Source organism: Erpetoichthys calabaricus, chromosome 2 (genome assembly GCF_900747795.2).
Source record: "Erpetoichthys calabaricus chromosome 2, fErpCal1.3, whole genome shotgun sequence".
Lineage (NCBI taxonomy): Eukaryota > Metazoa > Chordata > Cladistia > Polypteriformes > Polypteridae > Erpetoichthys > Erpetoichthys calabaricus.
Window position 1 is genome coordinate 179,567,262 of NC_041395.2, and position 20,699 is coordinate 179,587,960.

At 37.7% G+C, this 20,699-nt stretch overlaps 1 protein-coding gene across 1 annotated transcript; it reads left to right on the forward strand.

Moving 5' to 3' along the window:
• The first annotated feature begins 4,204 nt into the window (after positions 1 to 4,204).
• On the forward strand, positions 4,205 to 14,869 carry LOC114645480 (putative gonadotropin-releasing hormone II receptor). Its single transcript, XM_051922572.1, has 4 exons — positions 4,205 to 4,270; positions 8,158 to 8,397; positions 8,939 to 9,143; positions 13,087 to 14,869. Exons 1-4 carry the CDS (start codon positions 4,205 to 4,207, stop codon positions 13,578 to 13,580), a joined length of 1,005 nt encoding a protein of 334 aa, XP_051778532.1. The 3' UTR covers positions 13,581 to 14,869.
• The last annotated feature ends 5,830 nt before the right edge of the window (positions 14,870 to 20,699 follow it).

Genomic DNA, 20,699 nt, shown 5'->3' on the forward strand with positions numbered 1-20,699 from the left:
GATCACATTCTTCATCTTCCTTTCATCTACTTGTTTTAATATTGCTGTGCTGTGGACAATCTCTCAGAAATACCAGCGGAAATCACACATCAAGGTGCTAATGATGAACTTGGCAGCAGCAGACCTCTTAGTTACGTTTATTGTTATGCCTCTTGATGCCATCTGGAACATCACAGTGAGTAGCTTATATCATTGATTGAAAATACAGTTGCCATTGATTTCAAGTATCAAAATATTCTGTACCTGTTTATACGGGGGTATATCTGTGATGCATATGTAGTACAGGGGTACATCTGTGTTATTATTATCTAGAATAGATGAGCCAAATGAGCAAAGAAGGGCTTGTATTTGATGATTAAATATACAAATGAGACAAATGAGACGCTACCCCTAATTGCCCCAGGCCTAGTTACAGCATACAGTTTGTTGCTTACTCATAATCTAAAGGATGATTGAGCTCTGTCAGAATCTAGTTCCACTGCACTCTAAAGGTGCTTGAAAGTCACAGCAACCAGAGAGAAGTAAATTGATTATTACCCCATAGTAACATCCTATTTACATTTACATTTATTCACTTAGCAGATGCTTTTACCAGAAGTAAAGTCAACATAATCAAGTAAATCTCAGTCTGCAGACTATTTAGAATCAACTGTTACAAGTCAAGGTTACAAAACTGATCATCACAAGTGAAGAGCTTTAAAACAAACAAAACGAGTTATGCTTTTTTCGGTTACAAGAATCTATCAAAGCCAACATCAACTAGACAGATATTCTTAGAACAAAGGGGTCTTCAAACATACATTGTGGGAGGCAGCAGTTCAAATGGAAGTGGGCAGCTTATTCCACCACCTCAGAGTTACACATGAAAGACGTCTGGATTGAGATTTGATGCAATGTAGAGGCAGCATCACCAGATGCTGTTCATTATCAGACCTGAGTGAGCTGAAAAAGAACAAGAAACCTCGCATATACTGTACTGTACATAGGCTCTGACCCATTGACTACTCTGTAGGCAAGCATCAAGGATTTGAACTTAATGTTTTGCTACAGCATAAAAACCTGAAAAGAGGAGTGACATGTGCCTGTCTAGGTTGGTTGAACACAAGACATGCATTTTGAATCATCAGCAGCAATTTGGGAGCACATTTAAGTACTCTTGCCAATAGAGAGTTGTAGTAGTCTACACACAAGAAGACCAAAGTCAAGAGCAGAAGATATGCTGCCTTTTAGACAGAACTTTATTTATCCTTAGGGGGATTTTTTTTTTCTCAGATACAGACTGATGTTGATGATGTTACACAAAATAAATCAGTAAGAATAAGATACAATTGCATTGTGGTCAGTGAAGAATAGCTAGAATAGATTGCATATTAACTTGGAGGGTGTTCAATGAGCTTACCTGAACAAAGATGGGGTGTTGAATAGGCAGGCTGGTTGGGGTAACAATTATTTAAAGTGGCCACAGATGTTTTGTTTTTTTAGCAAGACTCTGTTGAGACTCCCTTTCTTTCTTCTTTACCATCCATTTTACCATTGTCCAACCTGTATTACATATTAATATATATGTACATATACAAATTAATATTCTGAACATAAACATATATGTATGCATACAGCACAGTATACAGTCATGTAAAAAATACACCATCTTTCAAGATTTAGGGTTTACATACTAGATTTATAAAAGATATATTTAACTTCATCCATCCATCCATCCATTTTCCAACCCGCTGAATCCGAACACAGGGTCACGGGGGTCTGCTGGAGCCAATCCCAGCCAACACAGGGCGCAAGGCAGGGAACCAATCCCGGGCAGGGTGCCAACCCACCGCAGGACACACACACACACCAAGCACACACTAGGGCCAATTTAGAATCGCCAGTCAACCTAACCTGCATGTCTTTGGGCTGTGGGAGGAAACCGGAGCACCCGGAGGAAACCCACGCAGACACGGGGAGAACATGCAAACTCCACGCAGGGAGTACCCGGGAAGCGAACCCAGGTCTCCTTACTGCGAGGCAGCAGTGCTACCACTGCGCCACTGTGCCGCCCCTATTTAACTTCATGTGATTAAATAATGACAAAATCCATTTTAACAACACAAAACATACTAAACCTGCACTTGTATGCAAAGCTACAGTCTCCATAAAAGCATGTTACCTTTTCTTTGTTATCAACAACAAATAAATGAAAGCAGCAACAATCGGTGAATATCACTTCCAGTATCATTAATTTTCAGTCCAGTTTCCCTTTCCACATATATTCAGAAGTAAAGCAGAGGTGGACTTACCCTTAGCCTTTGCTCTCTTTTTCTCTCATTTGATCAGGTCTTCAGGTATTTGCTGATGCTGTGCACAGATAGGCCATGCTGCTCTCCTGTCTGTACCCAGGCTCATTCTGGACTGCACATTCTCAGATATCCTCTTAGGATGTTTGGTTTTAAACGGGTCATTTTTGTATGAAGTTTCCAGAAAGATGAGGGGAGCTTTCCCTTGAATTGCTATAACCTAAAAGTACAATTTCCTTCAGAGTCTGTTACTATATAAGTGTTTCTAATATCTTAACTCCCAGGCCATTTTTAATCAGGGCTATCTTCATCAAGCTCATAGACACTAATGCCCAAAACTGTTAAAAACACTCTATTATATTTAAGTGACTGAAAAAATAGGATTTCTAGGAGTCTGGAGCCAACTCCCACCTGGAAGGTTTAGTCTGTATTGTGTGCGAGGTTCAAGCGTATAAAGTTCTTTTGAGCCAGGGTTTCCTTAGTAGCTCTTGTCCTGAGATTCTTTGGAGAAGGTTGAAGTTGTTTTTCCAAGCATTTCAGGTCACTAAAGTTATGTAAAGTTATGTTATGTAACCGGAGTGAAAGCTTACGCATATATTACATTGAGTCATCTTGATTAACAAAAAAGAGCGAAAAAAATTGATCATACTTAGCCAGTACTATACAGACCGGATATGGCTAGCTTACTCAAATGTTTTGAGTGGAAATCTGGGACAAGACAATGACTTTATTATAGGTTTCTCTTTGCTGATTTCAGGCACGATGTTAAAGGATATCATGCTTCATACTATAAGTGTCAGTTACAGTATTTGTTCCCATAAAGCAGCGGCGAGTTCTCTTTATTGCACTTTGCAGCTTTTTGAAATATGGATTTTGTTGATATGCTTAAATTATTTTAGAACATAATACATACCTTACTGCGGTGGGTTGGCACCCTGCCTGGGATTGGTTCTCTGCCTTGTGCCCTGTGTTGGCTGGGATTGGCTCCAGCAGACCCCCGTGACCCTGTTTGGATTCAGCGGGTTGGAAAATGGATGGATGGATACATACCTTAGTAGTCGTGGACCACACAACGTGATACCCTGATGCATTCCTCATACAAGGTTGCATGTGAAAGAACACACAAGAATAATAATGCTCAAAATTTCCAGACTTCTTATTCTAATTTATTAGCTTACTAGTGTGGTCTTATGAAACTAGACACAAAAATGATTACATTATGTTGCCTGTTAGCAGAAAAACAGAGCATCTTTGTCACATTCAGCTTTGTTGCTATGTTTATATAGTAAATGCAAAGCAAGATTCTTACTTACTGGTCTCCCCAAACTGGTCATAGTAGTATAATACCAACAACAGATAATGACTGTAACACCATGGTAAATATACCATTAGAGAATGTATACACACAAACATTTGTAGAATACATCTGTGATGCTCATGTTAGTATGAGCAGCTGTTGAGTAGGTTTCTGCCCTGAGAATAATACTGCTTATCTTACATTAATCTACTAAGTTCCTATTAACCTATTATGACCCTGTCCTCCATGTGTTATGGAGAGAGAGCTGAACTATCAAAAAAAATCTGCTGATCCCAGGAGACTCTTCTTCCCTACATAAAGAGCCCAATTACTAACAATATTAGACCAGCAAATTCTTACCAGCATCATTTTGCAAGAAATTCTCTTTCTTCTGGAAATATTGGTAGTTTTCAGTAGCACATGCCTCTATTTCACTGTCATGGGATACCAGTGACATTTCAATCTGGTGCATAGACTTTTTTGGTCTTATAGCTGGTATTATGAGTTGTTTTAGGATGCCCTTTTTGTTTTGTCTCTCATAGAGGAGTCATCTGAGATACTAGAGTCCATTATGCATATGCTGCAGCAATCCAGATGTCATAATATCCTTACTATTGCTATGGAACCTTCTGAAGGAAAGCTACCTGGTTTGTGTTGCAGAAGAGTGCATCCTTATATGGCAAAGGTGACTGCATTTTAGGCAGATCTAGGCCGAAATCAAAAAGCCAAATCTCCCTTGGTGTTTACTTGCATTATGGGATACTCGTATTTCATCTTTCAAAGAAAAAACCTGTTAAAGATATGGTTTGAAAAATAGGTTACCACTACTGCCATTAAGTCCCAAAAGTCACGTTTAACTTTAAGCGATGTCAAATCTGCTTTGATGCTTAGCTCCTCCATTATGAATACTCAACTTTACTCTCCTATTTTACTGTCAAAACTGAGACATCTATGACAGGACTGGTAGCAGATGTCTGTATTATATTCTTAATGCAGAAGTTGATGATGAAGAAATGAAATTATGCTCCACTAGGAATGGAAAACATGGCAGAGAACACACAACTGAAATATATCGTTACTTTTAAGAATGAAGAATGCAATCTGATCGCTGATTGTGCTGCTATGAATAGGATATGTACAAATAAACCCAACGCCTGTGTGACCAAGTGGTTTGTGAACTACAAGTAATGAGACGTGAAATGGTTCATGCTAATTGAATTTGCAGTAAAACCTAAAAAAAATTTGTGAAACAATTCACATTTCACTTCCAGTTAATCTGTGACAGTGACCCAAGAAGAAGCATGCATTTTCACGCGTTAATTCTACGTGTCTGCCTAACATTTAATAAATAAAAAGAGCTCTAGCTCTAGTCATAGACATTTTATTGAGCCATTTGACATGCGTTGTGTTTGCACTGGTAAGAGGACACCTACTTTACCAATGACCAAGACCATCATAATTGAAGCAAACCCTCGCCTGCATAAAACCAAAACCAGGAAAAGGAAATTGTAAGATAATAGTAGGGATTGCTATATAGAAAACACAGTAGTGTGCATGATGGCATGTTTTTGGTGTGTCTTCAAGTGGAAAATATGCAGAAGTTTGCATTTTTAAAAACTCCAACGCACCTCTATGCTGATGTGAACCAGAGGCCAAAATAGAATTGATCTGACTGATGTGCACGACATTACCTGCATTTCTCAATTGTGGAAAAAATAGAGTTGAACACAAAAATGTGCCAAGTTTTATCAAACAATATCGATTATTTTCTATCCCCCAAAAAATCTTTATACTTCACCCACAAACATTTTTTTTAGTGAGTTTCCCATTTCACAATTGCAAAATCACTAGCAAAACTAATTTTCATGTCAGTTTCGCATAACTGTATGCAAATCAAAACTTCTGTGTTTCACTTATCACTAGCTATAATATGATTATTTCAATAAAAGTAAATGCACTCTCCATAGTTAAGAGGATGCTTTGTCCAAATGTACTTTCTTAGAGCACTATTGGAACCAATCCATTGTTTAGAGCTTAGAGTGGGTGAATGTCACAGGTTGCCACGTTTGCAGCCATATCTTCTTTCAACTGCTCCCATTAGGGGTTGCCACAGCAGATCATCTTTGTCTGCATATTGATTTGGCAAAATTTTACACCAGATGCCCTACCTGACGTAACCCTCCCCATTTATCTGGGCTTGGGACTGGCGCAAAGTAATGGTCCAAAATATTCTTGAAGAAAAGTAGTAGTATTGGCTTTCAGATGACTCAAGCAGTATCACTTTCCCACCCTGCATGTATTTTCTGTCTCCTTCTTCAAGGAGGAATGCCTAGAGTATAGCCTCCTTCAAGAAAGGCACTTAGCCTGTACCTGTTTGTGTAAGGACTTGTGCCATGCCTTCAACTGGCCCTAAATGATTTTAATCACCAAAAAAGGACTTAGTTTACTCATTGTGCATAACTTAGGAAAGCCTCTTTTAGTGTATGGCAGTCATCCTAATCTTCCATAACTTTTCTTAAAAAACAACAATAGAAAAAAGCGTATTAAAAAAAAGGTCTTTGAAAGGACCTACTGCTCCAATAGACTTTCTTTGATCATATTTTTATTGGGTTGAACAATGTCTGCTCTTTGAAGATGTTTAGGAAGATAATATATTTATAAAAATAAGCTAAACAGCTGTGATCAAAAGTAGAATGACTCTACTGGGTTTAAAGAAAAAGACAGAGAGAAAGCATCAGCAAGGAAATTGAACCCTCCATGTCACCCAGCTATCACAAGCAGAGAAGCAAACATCCAATTATTAACATTTTTGCTGGAATGCCCATTGATCTTTAATGTAGAGAGCTTGAGAAGTATAAGGTTATAAAGGGAACACTTCAAACAAAAATGGCCAAGGAGATTTATTGTCCTTATAACAAAAGGCCCCAAGCCAATTTAAGTGCAATGGCACCCAAGGATAAAATTCTCTACTGAATAAATGCAAGAGACAACAAAGCAGAGAAGTCTGTGCAGAGGGAGAGAAATATCAGTAGAGTGGATCAACAGAATTGACTTAAAAACAAAGGCAGCAAATAAGGAGACAGAGGGACAGTTCCAAAACAGGAGGAGAAATACTCCCAAGAGAATTTAAAGAGAAAGCCTTTGATCTATGTGTACTATAATAGTCAACATTTTAGAGACGGCTTTTATTTAAATATTAGTAAAGCAAGTTAAGTTCAGAAGTACATTTCTGTTCAGACCCAATGAGACAGAGCTTATGTGACATGGATCATCGACAAAACAGATAGACAGTGAATTGTTGGGATATACAGTAGTTATAATCATTATTAAGAATCAGCAAGCATATTATTTAAAATAAACTAAGTATCTTTCTGGATTACTCTTTCTTTTATCAGAAATAAAGTATAATTTTTTTAATTTGAGCTGATTATATGACTATAATATGTAAGTTGCTAGCTTTGCAATGTTCATTACTATTTCAAATGAATATTTAAACTTTTGTTATGTTATGATCAGAAGACCATTTTGTTTAAGGTGCAATACCATGCAGTCACTAATTTACTCTTGTACGCTTTATGTATTAACATGAATTGTTTTCTCAAGCTGACTTACTTTCTTCTTCTATTTATTATTTTTGTTTTAAGAAGGACTTGCTAATGCCAGTTTTATTCAATGTGAATGTTTACCTTTAGTCCCAATGGACAAGCACAACGCGCTGTACACATGTACAAATATAATATATTCATACTCCCACATATTTTATGAACTGATATATGCCAGCACTTAGTGGCAGTGCCTACACAAAATATAAAGTTAAAAACAAAATAGCATTCAAAAACTATAAAATGACCTCCACCACCATGGCATATAAAGGTACTGACACTGATAACATACTATATATTACACAAAGTAGCAGTAAGTTTATATAAAATTTTAGTAAAGAAAGTTCAGTACCTTCTTGAAGATTAGTTAAGTGTCCCTTTATCTTTTTGGTAGGTTTGCTTTGTTATTTTAATTTTATTATTATTATTATTTTTAAATTTTGAATTCAAGTAAAGGTAAAGTATAGCTGACAGCAGGGGAAACACAGATTCTACAATACATAATTTGAATTTCTTGAATGTTTGTCTGCGGTGGGTTGGCACCCTGCCCGGGATTGGTTCCTGCCTTGTGCTCTGTGTTGGCTGGGGTTGGCTCCAGCAGACCCCCGTGACCCTGTGTTTGGATTCAGCGGGTTAGAAAATGGATGGATGAATGTTTGTCCTTCTTCTTAGTTTACGGCCATTGACTCTCAAAAAAAAATAGACTTTCACGTTATTCTGAGAGCTTTGTAGGGTTAGATGGTTAAAATTATATTTTTCAGATAAAAGTGTTTTTAGGAAGAATTCCCCATTCAGTATATCAGTATATAAAGTGTTGATGTTGGGAGCAAATATAATTATTTCTTTAAAAAAAAACAAAAAAAAATCTTTAATTTTCACAAACTCAAGTGACAGTCATTTGCCTGACTTTTTCAGTACCAAAATTTCTTAGCAGTGCTCACCAGCTCTCATAACGTTTTGGTGAAAAAAGTCACTACAGCATAAGCATATTTTTTTTCAGGTGCAGTGGTATGGAGGAGATCTTGCCTGTCGGCTTCTCATGTTCCTCAAGCTTGTTGCCATGTACTCATCTGCCTTTGTGACTGTAGTGATCTCTGTTGACCGACAAGCTGCCATTTTGAATCCATTGGGTATTGGGGAGGCAAAAAAGAAAAACAAGATGATGCTGTCTATTGCCTGGACCCTCAGTGTCATTCTTGCAGTTCCACAGGTATGAAACAGAGCATTTTTCTCTTTGGATATTGTTAATGGACTCCAAGGTATTATAGAGAAAAAGAAGAATGATTGCACTCTAGAGAGGCATTAGAACAGAAGGGATGAAATGCACATACAGTATAAAGTATATGAACTAATCAAGTGGCACTCCATCAAGGCAGATTCTTGTACGGCATCCATTTCTGGCTATGACTTCCTGTGAGAAAAGCTTGGGAAAAAGATGTATATACATCATATGTGTGTGTCAGACTAGATATACAACAGTCCTGCCTTTTATTGGTTACATTTGATAAAACCAGTTTGACTCAATGAATATCAGAAAAGACAGCATTGCTTGCTTTATCTTCATTTCTTTTTGGACATCTAATCAATGTACTCTCTTTCTCTAACAATAAGAAATGCTCTTTTCAAATCAGCCAAACCAACAAGTGTTGCTGTATCGTTGTATCTTTTGGACTTAATTTTTCTAAATGCATGCATATACAGTATGTCTGGCATTTGGCTAAGTGGTGTCTATTTTCTTGTATGTTTTGCAGCTCTTTGTGTTCCACACGGTGAGTAGGGCTACCCCAGTCCAGTTTGTGCAGTGTGCCACCTTGGGCAGTTTCCAGGAACACTGGGAAGAGACCCTGTATAACATGTTCACATTCACCTGCCTGTTCCTGCTTCCACTGACTATTATGGTGCTTTGCTATTCCAGAATATTGTTTGAGATTTCAAGAAAAATGAAGAAGGCATGTGGTAAGAAAAACTTCAGATTTAACCTGCTTGAGTGATGAATTTTTTAGCGATTTGCATCACCTTAACATATCCTTGCAGCTCCATATTGGGTTGCACAGGTTTGAGAATGCTGTGCACTTGTTAAGATGTTATCATTTCAGTGGCTACAGTAGTCTGTGATAGTCTGAATTTCATTTAAGTTGTTCACTGAGTAGTTTTCACATCCTATTTGTACTGTCCTTGCATTTGCATTTACTTAACATGCTCTCTTGAGTTTGTCCAGATATTTTTTTTTTGCTTTTGAAGTTGTATGTGCTCTTTGCCCCTTGATATAGTTTTGCTTCTAAAACATGTAGTAGAGCCTGGGATTGATAAAAACACTGTCTATGTGGAGTTTCCATAACTTCCACACCTCACAGACTTGCAGGTTCAGTTAACTGGTAACTCCAAATTTTCTATTTACAGTAGACTTCACCTATTAAAGTGATTTTACCACTCACTTGTGAAGTTTTAAATGCTTGATTTATAAGGAATTAACTGAAGGGGATGTAAGAAAATAAAAACCCATTATAAAACTAAAAAAACACTATTCTTCCAGCAATGTAATATACTAGAATTAATACAATCATCATACAATTTACTCTCGCCTACACTGGGCCACTTTAGAGTCAACAGTTAATCTAACACACAAATCTTTGGGAGTTGGGAGGAAAATGAAGTAGCTGGGGGGAAGCCCACAAAGACTCACTAAGTACATGAATTGAAAGTGTTTTTTTTATGAAAAACTAGCACAGTTCAAGTAAATTAAAATTCACTAACCATGTTACTTATTGAAGACAGGTAGTAGAATAAACAAAAACAAACAAAACAAAACTTGATATCTCTTCCTCTGTGTGTACGTTGAGCAAGTGTTCATCAGTATCTTAGTGTATCTGAATTTTCCTTGTATCTGCCTCCTGTCCACTTTTGTATTTCCCATCTTTGAAAATGACTGTCAGCGTGCCTGTTACTCCTTTACTCCTCCTCACACTTGTACTTCCTCATTCCATTGTGTCATCAAAGCCAAACTAACCAATCAGAATGCTCAGAGAGATCGGGCATACACTCTCAGACCCTAGCATAGTAGCAGCCCATTAAGTATGTTTTCATTGCTGGGATGTAGTTTTTCCATATCTTGTACAATCACTGAAGAAGAGACTGTAAAATGCATTGGAAGATTCTCTCTGTCATCTTATCAGTTATTTTTACAATTATTCTAAATACTTATTGGTAAATGTTGCCTTATATTTTTTTAGGTTCTTTGTTGCTTTCACTATTTTTAGTGTTTCCACTTTGTAACATTTTTGTTCATGATTTTTATCAGTTATCATTTTTAATTTCTTTTTGTTATATGCTTTTTTTCCAAAATACCAAGCTACTTGGTATTATTACTTGTTTATTCTGCAGTGTTTGCATTTTGTGAAATGAAATATTAAGCACATCTTCCAGTACAGGCTTGTTATCTGTTAGCAACAAACCTGTTGGTTTGCACCTTAGCAGTCTGCTTCTTATTTCCTGTCTTGTTAAACAATTGTAAAAGATGCAGCTTTGTCTTGCTTCCTGTGAATATGAAAAAGGACCACTAAAATGGGATGGTGGACATGCCCTGGCAAGAAGTAGGTCTTTGTTTTTTGAAAACCGGTGACATTTGAAAAAGCATTTTTTTTAATATTATGCCTGCATTCAATATATATTTTAATTAACACAGGAAAAACCAATGAGGGTTTTCTTTCATTTTAGAAAATTTTGAAAATAAGCTTTGGGAAAATAGGTTTTTGGTGCCAATGATGGTTGGTGTACTGGCTAAAGCATTAGATCTTAAACCCCAAGGTTGCTACTGCAATTCATGCTTCCATATCAATCTGTAACCTCTGAGCTAGTCACTTAACCTATCTGTGTGCAATTTGGATATGGATGTACATACATAATTGTAGAGAATATTGATGTTATAAGGTGTCTTGAATAAAGGTGTCAGCCACATAAGCAATAAAAAAATATTAAAAATCCAAACAACTGATATAAATAGATGTTTGCTACATCAGCTTATCTCAACCATAAGTGGTCTCAACTGCCATGGTAATCCACCTGAAGCTAAGTATGTTTGGGGCCATCCAGTATTTGGATTGAAGATCAACAAGGAAAAAGCTTGTGTTAACGCTGGAAGAATTGTGGGTGAGACCATCAGGTAGTGGTTCCCCTGAGGTCTGTGTATGAATCCCAATGCCCCAGTGAAATGATGAGGACACTGTGCTGTAAAAATTGGCACCATCCTTCATATGAGACGTAAAACCAATGTCCTCACACCCTGGGTGTCATTCAAAAAGTGGAGGGTGTTTCCTGATATCCTGGGTAAATTTCCCATTATGGCCTAGTCATTCGGGTCCTCTAATCATACCCTGTCCCTTATTGGCTCACTATCTCTCTAACCCCTTCACTACCTAATAGCTATTGTTTGGTGAGCATACTGATGCAAGAATTGCAACATCCAGGTGGATGGCATACATTGGTAGTAGATGAAGTGGCTCACCACTGTCTATGTAAAGTGCTTTGAGTAGGTTAGAAAAGCACTATATACATTTAAATAATAATTATTATTTTAAATCAACGGAACTGTTATTTTTTTATGCCTGTTTATGTCTGCTTCAAAGATGAAAAGCATGGTTTCTGAAAGATTTTCTGCGGATTTAATTAGTTTACACATGGTCCAGTACATGATAATAGTGGACTATTGATGTAGCTTTTAAAATTAAATGCAGATACATCATCTAACTGAAATGAATTCAACAGTTTAACTGCATTCCACAACATCACTTGCAACACATTCACTCAAGCACATCATTTTTGGCATACCACTTCATAGCAACTGTTGCATGTATTAATAAAATGGTGTACACAACTGACAATATAACCTAATAAAGGAAAATGTAAATAGGATAAAAGAAAGGAAATGAAAAAGGCTAAATAAAGTAATAATCCCAATGGAGCCAAATGACTGTCACACAGAAGGAAGCAACTGATGCTTTGACTGCTGGAATCCCAAAATTGAACCCTGGGAGGCTACTGTGCTTTCTTTATAGCTGTTAATGGAATTTGTTATTCATTTAAGCAATGCTATTCCTGTTCACATTTTGCTACATTAATGGATTCATATTGGATTTAGTACTCCCTCCACCATTCTTTATTTCCTATAATTTTTTTTTTATTTTCCTTTATTAAGTTATGGTATTAGCTTGTCTGTTGCCTCTGTTTTCTGTCATTTGGTACATGATTCTCAATAGCAGTGTTAATGTTTTCAATGTGCCTTCTGTTGGAATGAAAAATGAAATGCACTTTATTACTATACACATTGAAAAATACATTCCATAAAATACTCATATCTGAGAGTATTTCTTTACCACATTATAATTACTGGCCAACCTTTCATCAAGGTCATACTAGTCATGCTGTGCTTCCCTGCCGATGAAAGGTGCAGAATTACAGTGGGCCCACTCCCGCTGAGCCCTGTGCTGTAAACATTTGGAGTTAGGCCTCAATATTGTCTTTTGCTGACAGTGGCATTAGTACCTGAGTGGGCCATTGTTCCCATTCTGGGTGTAAGCTTTGCTCCTTTGTGTGCCTCGCTTCCACCTCAGCAAACTTATTTTGATGCTTAGCTAGCAGGACTTGTACAGTAGCTGCTGCAGCTAATCTCCAATCTGGTGGATGAGCATTCTCAGGTCATCCTTGTCTGTCATTCTCCAGGATAAATCCATTCTGACTACTCCACTGTAAAGATATGATCAGAACAAAGATGAAGTATTGGGATCAGTGGTGTGGGGGTGGTGGGGGTTGGGTTGGGAGGCATTGGGGTTTTGCTTGATCATTTTTGTTCACTGCAAGAAACAGCTTGAATGTATATACCTTTTTTTTTTTTTTTTTTTTTTAGTTTCATCCAAGGAAATCCAGCTGCGACGTTCAAGTAACAACATCCCAAAAGCACGTTTGAGGACTTTGAAGATGTCAATTGTCATAGTACTGACCTTTGTAATCTGTTGGACACCATACTACCTTCTGGGCTTGTGGTACTGGTTTTCCCCAGAAATGCTGACTCAAGAGCAGGTACCTCCATCACTGAGTCACATCCTATTTCTTTTTGGACTCTTCAATGCCTGTTTAGACCCCATCATCTACGGACTCTTCACAATTCACTTTCGCAGGGAGATCCAGCGTGCCTGCCGCTGTACTGGTCTGCACAGGGACTCTGATGCAGTTTCACTGGGGACAGGCTCCTTCCACTGTTCTAGCTCTGTCAATACACATTCCAGTGGCCATTTGAAAAGAGCTGGCACACTAAGCAGAGATAGGAGTTCTTCTAGAAATGAAAAATACAGTGCTACATGTAATCTCTGCAGGGGAAGTGTTACAGAAAGCATGATGTAGAACACATACAGTACAGACCTTACTGAGAAATGTAAAAACAGAGGATCATAATGACTGAGGCTCAAATTAGTAAAATATTGTCCAAGGATTGGCTCCTGCATCGTGGCTCATACCACTAGAACAACCCTGGTGACCTGTATTTGGATTAAGCAAGTTTATCAATGAAGACATGGATACTACAGCATATTCTGAAATGAGGATTTAGTTTGTCAAGATACACGATAGTTAATGTGATGGCTTGAGATGATGTGTCGGAGATTACGGCTCAGGTCAGTGCAGTTGTCACCAATGGTTTCAAGGCCTCATTTTCATTAGGGTCTGTTGCTTTGTATTACTGTAAAAGTAAGCTAGTAGCTTTTTCTTGTTTTAAATCCCATGGATTTTTAGTTCATGAAAACCAATGAATGTATTAACAAATTTAACGTTTAAAATATTTTCATTTTTATGTATAAAGTGTTTACTTTTGCCCTCTAAGAATATTTGTAGTTGAACAGATGCCGAAGTAGCACTTGTACAATGCTGCCATCTGCTGATTATAATTTATGTGACAATAAATTGATAGTAAAGGATGACAGCGTCTTAGCACTAGTACTCAGAAGCACTGATGTTTTTAGATTTCCATACGAAGTTGTATCCACTTTTAATTGAGTCCCTTGCACAAATCCAGTTTCTATTTTCTGCCATAACTTTGGGGATTCTAACAACACACAGTGTGTAAATTAACACCAGAGAGCTTTGTTAGAGTAATTAGTGCACTCACACTTGAAAGTGCTTGTTAACATTTTGCTGTCATTTCTTTCTAAGAAGATATGCAAATGATAAACAATAAACCCATGAAGGCACAAATAAAAAGAAACCTGTTGTTCAAGGACAGAATATATTGCTATTTGCAACCTTGTATTTTTGTTACACATTCACTTATTCGAAAATGCAGAGAGCTCTAAACAGGGATGTCACAGAGGCAGAAAATAATTCAAGTTTCAGAGAAAGGCAAACACAGTACTATAGCAGCACTATAAGCCATGGGAATTACAGAATTACTTGTCAAGAATACTGCTAAAGCAAGGCTCTTGATAAACCCCAAAGAAAATGATTTACAGTTCCAAAAATACACACCTGCTGCCACGGAGGCGTTTCTCTACCAGGATTCATACGTACTGTTTCAGTCAGTTCCACTATGTTACATTTCTGCAATGTTTCTGGAACTTGAATTTTTACAATTTTAATGCATTTGAAGTATTATCGGGTGTCATGGTGGTGCAGTGGTTAGTGGCTGCAGTGTCCTTGGATTTACCTGTCTGCTGCCCGTGTTATTCTCCCCATATCTGCATGTATTGTTCTCAGCGTACACTGGTTTTTTCCACTCACATTACTGAGACATACATTATATAGAAGCACAAAAGTAAATTCTAAAATTCCAAGTATAAACCCAAAAACCAAAATTAATAGCATCACATACAAAAGTATTTGTAAACAACAACAAAACACTAAATAAAGAAGAAATAAGCTTAAGCCAAGGCACTAACCCTGACTGAACCAGCTTGGTATGAAGTGAGTATGAGCGAGAGTTTGAGACTGCTGTCCAAGGTTCCCATCTTATAAGGAAGTCTTCCAGTATAAGCAAAGGCTTATTATTATCCTGACTTTATGGATGGATTTAGTCCAACCTCTCACCAAAAAAAATGTACATTTATTGTTCAGAAAAAATTGTAAATGACAAAAAATTTTCTTCCTTTGCTAATCATGTGTGTGTCCTGCGGTGGGCTGGCACCCTGCCCAGGATTGGTTCCTGCCTTGTGCCCTGTGTTGGCTGCGATTGGCTCCGGCAGACCCCCGTGCCTTGTGTTCAGATTCAGCGGGTTGGAAAATGGATGGATGGATGGAATAAAGCAAAACTATTTTAAATCCCATGTGAATGCCTGCTTTAGGAAGATATCCTGTGCGTTAGTGAGAGTCCTGCTAAGAAAATCTAATAAAGGACAGGCGCCCTCCAGTCTAGTATCCCCTTGTTCTGTTTTACTCCAACCTCAAATAGTAAATCCTTAGTTTATAAAGTATCATTCACAGCATGAACAAAACACAATGCCTTTGACTAGCACAGTGCAGCAGTTCTCAGAAGTGTGGTCTACAAGCACAAGTCAAGTTGTCTGCAAGTTGATGGTCATTGTGTCTGACCAAAGTGACTTTTAATTTGCTCAGATACATTAGTCTGGTACATTGTGTCTGTCACTCGCATCCAGGCAGGGGTTCCAGAATTATGTAGATGGAAAAATCAATTTAAATTTTTGAACAAAAACTCAAATTGGCAAAGGTCACAATAAATACCATAATTTTTTCCATTTTGCGTTTCTGTTTTTCAACAAGTACCCCAAACATTGTTGTCATAGTCTATTATAGTCCCCATGGACTATGATGTTTGCTGATGACATTGTGATCTGTAGCGATAGTAGGGAGCAGGTTGAAGAGACCCTGGAGAGGTGGAGATATGCTCTAGAGAGGAGAGGAATGAAGGTCACTAGGAACAAGATAGAATACATGTGTGTAAATGAGAGGGAGGTCAGTGGAATGGTGAGGATGCAGGGAGTAGAGTTGGCGAAGGTGGATGAGTTTAAATACTTGGGATCAACAGTACAGAGTAATGGATTGTGGAAGAGAGGTGAAAAAGAGTGTACAGGCAGGGTGGAATGGGTGGAGAAGAGTGTCAGGAGTGATTTGCAGGGACGTCTTAACGCATGGACATGCTGGGCAGTTGCCTGGTGGCCCCACGAGCATAGGGGCCCCATACTAATCTATGAATGTTGCTGACTTGCTGAGTGGTTGTGTAAGTAGTGGCCCCAGTGCACTGCTTTGCCCGGGGGCCTATAATGCTATTAAGACACCCCGGATGATTTGTGACAGATATGTATCAGTGTATCAGCAAGTGTGAAAGGGAAGGTCTACAGGACGGTAGTGAGACCAGCTATGTTATATGGGTTGGAGATGGTGGCACTGACCAGAAAGCAGGAGACCTGCTGGAGGTAGCGGAGTTAAAGATGCTAAGATTTGCATTGGGTGGGTCAACTCAAGTTGGACGGTTGAGAGACAAATTCATAGAGGTGAGAATGCATTGGTTTGGACATGTGCAGAGGAGAGATGCTGGGTATATTGGGAGAAGGATGCTAAGGATAGAGCTGCCAGGTAAGAGAAAAAGAGGAAGGCCTAAGAGGAGGTTAATGGATGTGATGAGAGAAGACATGCAGGTGGTGGGTGTGACAGAGACAAGATGTAGAGGACAGAAAGATATGGAAACATGATCCACTGTAGTGACTCCTAATGGGAGCAGCCAAAAGACGATGAAGAAGCCCAAACACATTCACTGCACAGTCATTTAATATCACAAGGATTATTGAAGATGGATATGTGCACAGATAGAGCATGTAATAGCCTATCTTAGAAAGTTAAAGTTTTGAATTAAACTCATATTAATGTTTGCCTAATTTGAATAGAATATAAATTTCGTTCATAGTCATAGACAATGGTATAGTCTTTCCCCCCTATAAGTCAGTAATATAAGTTGCTATAACAGAGATACAGTGTGATAATTGATTCTGTTGTGTTTAGAACAGGTCCCAGTACTCAGGGACTTGAACAACACATTTTCAGCTCAGAGATGGGATAGGCTTACAGTTTTCCAACCGTCTAGAAATGGTTCAGAAACGTCGTTTAGAAATGTTTCAGAAACATTAAGTAATTAGTAACGATTTTGAGATGTAACAAGATTTAATCTTTGAACAGAACTTTTCTTAACAAGAATTTTTCTTTTTTTTTGCTATTTTAATTTTCTTTTTTGTGTGATCTGTTTTACTTTGAATTTTAACTAAAACTTTTAAAAACGAAGATATTTTGACTGTGGAATTATTTTGGCACGTCTGGCTTTTGTTGAATCCCATTTTTAAGTTAAGCTGCTGAACTTGACAATTTTGGAAAAACACAGCTACAGAGCATAATAAATAACCAGCACAAAATATACATTTAAGGTGCTTTTGCTCTTAAAGAGGGCACAAACTTATACATTTCCCCTTTTTAATTCTCATCTGAAGAGACATTACTCACTTGAGACTGGCTTGTAAAGGCTTTTGCAAGATTTTTGTTCTATTAGCCAGTTAGATGGGTAAAGCTTTGTCTGGTTTTGAAGGTGAAGTCACACAGTAAGATTGGGTCTGGGTAGGCAGTTAAAGTGGCATCACCAGGAAGTGCTCTGCTTGCAGTGTTTAGGAACAGTGTTACACTAGCAATAACCACAGTGTACATCTGCCAACCGAGATTGTTAGTGGTGTGAGTTCACAGCAATACACTGGTTTACACGTTTTCATTGCCTGCCTCAGCTGCCTTTCACACTCCCACAGCCTATGTGTGTGTGTGTGTGTGTGTGTGTGTGTGTGTCACACAGTTACTGTCACATATCTAGCACCAGTAGGAGCAGGTATAAAGGGAATAGGCTGTACTCTTTTCAATGTAACTTTATTACTAAATTTGAAGGGAGAAACTTAAACTAAATACATCTCTCACTCTTACTTTCAGCTACAATAGTCCCAATTATCAGAAGTCATATGCTAGTATGTTTGATGGCTTCACCCTAACTATGAAGTTATAAGGTGTTTTAGTCTCAAAACCAAAAGTATTAAGCAGCAGTACTTAGAGTTTTGTCCATGTCCTTCTGTCTCAAAGAATGAAGGTGATGTTTTATTGTGTAGTGGTCAGGGGTCACCGAGACATTTTCACAAAGTATGTCTGCTGAGAGTTAGTGATCAGTTAATTCTTCTCATCAGCTAGATGAATATGTTGCTTTTGCAAATGTATCTCTCCTGCTTGGTCACCTCCCCACTTTGCTACAGCCTTCTTAGGTGCACATAAGCTCCTCAACAATTTGATCATTTCACCTCAGGTTTGTCAGTAAAGGCTGCCAAAGTTAGTTATGGTCATTGTTCTCTCTGACCAAAGTGGCAAGCAGTACAATGTCAAAATAAATCATTCAGGATATACCAGGAAGAGTTTCATTCATCTGTGCTTAATACCTTCTTATCAATTGAAAAGCTGCAGATGCTACATACCAAGAGTCCCGCTTTCATGGTTTCACAAAAAAGACTATCTTATGCTGGGAAGGAGAGGTTTGATGTTAAATGCCATTCAAAGGTTGAAGTTAAAGTCCCACATGCCTTTTCAAAGAAAAAAAATTGTTACAGACTTAGTCATACCATTTTTTCATTTACATGACCTTAAAATTTAAACATGCCTACTGTACACTCACATAAAAAAGTCATGTGTTCCATTGGCAAACTTTATGCTGCACTCTGCTTACATCACTTTAAAATACTGTAATGAGAACTGAGATGTAAAATGGACAAACAGAAGTGGTAGTTCAGCCCTTTCTTTGAGTATATTTACTGTTATATTAGTGTCCACTGTTAGCCCTACAGACATGGGGAATGCCTTTAAGAATATGAATATAAGCTGCTCCTCTGGCTTTATAATAAAGCTACAGTGACTATAAAGTGTTCACGTCTTTGTGCATTTTCACATTTTATTATTATACAACATTGAATCACAATAGATACTGACTAAATACTGACAAGAATATTTATGCAATGAATGATTGTTTTTATATTTGTAATTAATTTAGATCACTATGCAGTGATCTGTTTTCACTTCAACACTGAAACATCTTTCTGTTGATCAGTGTCAATAAAGCCAAATTAAATCTATTGCAATTCAAATGTTATAGACCAATACAACTTCCAAGGACATGAATATTTTTATAAGCATGGGAAGTGTTTCTGCTCCTGCTGTGTTCTGCTCCTGTTAACCTGCAGTGATTGTGCTCACCCTCTCCCTTGACTATCACTCTTGTTCCATTCATTCCAACTTCACTCCTTGTTTGTAGCGATCAGTGCCTCTTTATCACGCTCGATACTTGCTGTCACTCTGCCATGCAGTCTTGTACGGGAAGCACTTAGGTGCACTTCTGGTGTAATAATGATGTCAGATACCCTGCTGCTTGTTATGGTTAGCATTTTTCTTTAAATGATTTCCTGAAGCAATTTCTGACAATGTAAACATCTCTCATGTTTTTATTAACCCATGAAATTCTGCGGGTCAGGGCATTTTCTTTTTCTCAGGAAGATGTTCTGTAAAAGTTTAAATATTCTCCCATGAAACCATTTTGTTTTGATATGGGCACCGGCATTTTAATGTGATGACATAGGTTGTTGCTTTGCTGATCTGATCCCATGATGGTCTAGAAGTGTGCAGGGTGTGATGACAGTATAAAGTGAGCATGCGCATTTCTGGAACATCTAAGATTAGCGTAACTTTAACTGTTGCTGGGTCATTCTTGGTGTGACATTTATGACACAAGAACTTAGAGTTTTGTTATTTGGAAATTTAAGATTTGGTTGGTGTTTTGGGGACTGGAGACAGATTAGTTTGACTTTCTGGTAATAGATTTGGCATGAATTTTGACAAGACTAATCTCCTGGTCCTTCTACATTAAAAATTCCACAGTCTCCTTCTGAGTCAGTACACTGTTACACTGTGTCCATTAATATGAATTACTTCATTAACTTCTGGAGTCTGAAATTCATAATCAACAATACTGGATTTAAATATTAAGTCTTTTACACTTGAATATCTGTAATAAAATTAATATGGTAATAGCAACATGCTATTTACTGATCAAAGCGACTGCTAGCTGTAGGTAGTTGAGCATATCTTTAACTTTGAAAACTGGTCCTCAATCCATATGTCTCAGAGAACCACTGGCCTAGTGGATAAGACCCTGGACTCTAAGCTCTAAAGTTTTGGGTTCAATTTTAGGTTCTGACTTGCTGTAAGACCCCGAGCAAGTTACTTAAGCTGCAGGTCTATTAACAGTAAAAGACATCTATAAACATATGTATAATATATGTGAACTGTAAAGTCTTTTAGAAATTGTGTTTTTGCTAAAGAAAGGAGTACATAAAAAGATGTTTGTTTGCTGCTGTACTGGTGCTTAGGTAAGGTTTGCAGTAGTTTGAAATACTTTTCTGGAATTCCCCAGTTCCACATAACTAAATCAATTAATAACATTTACATTGAAAGCAT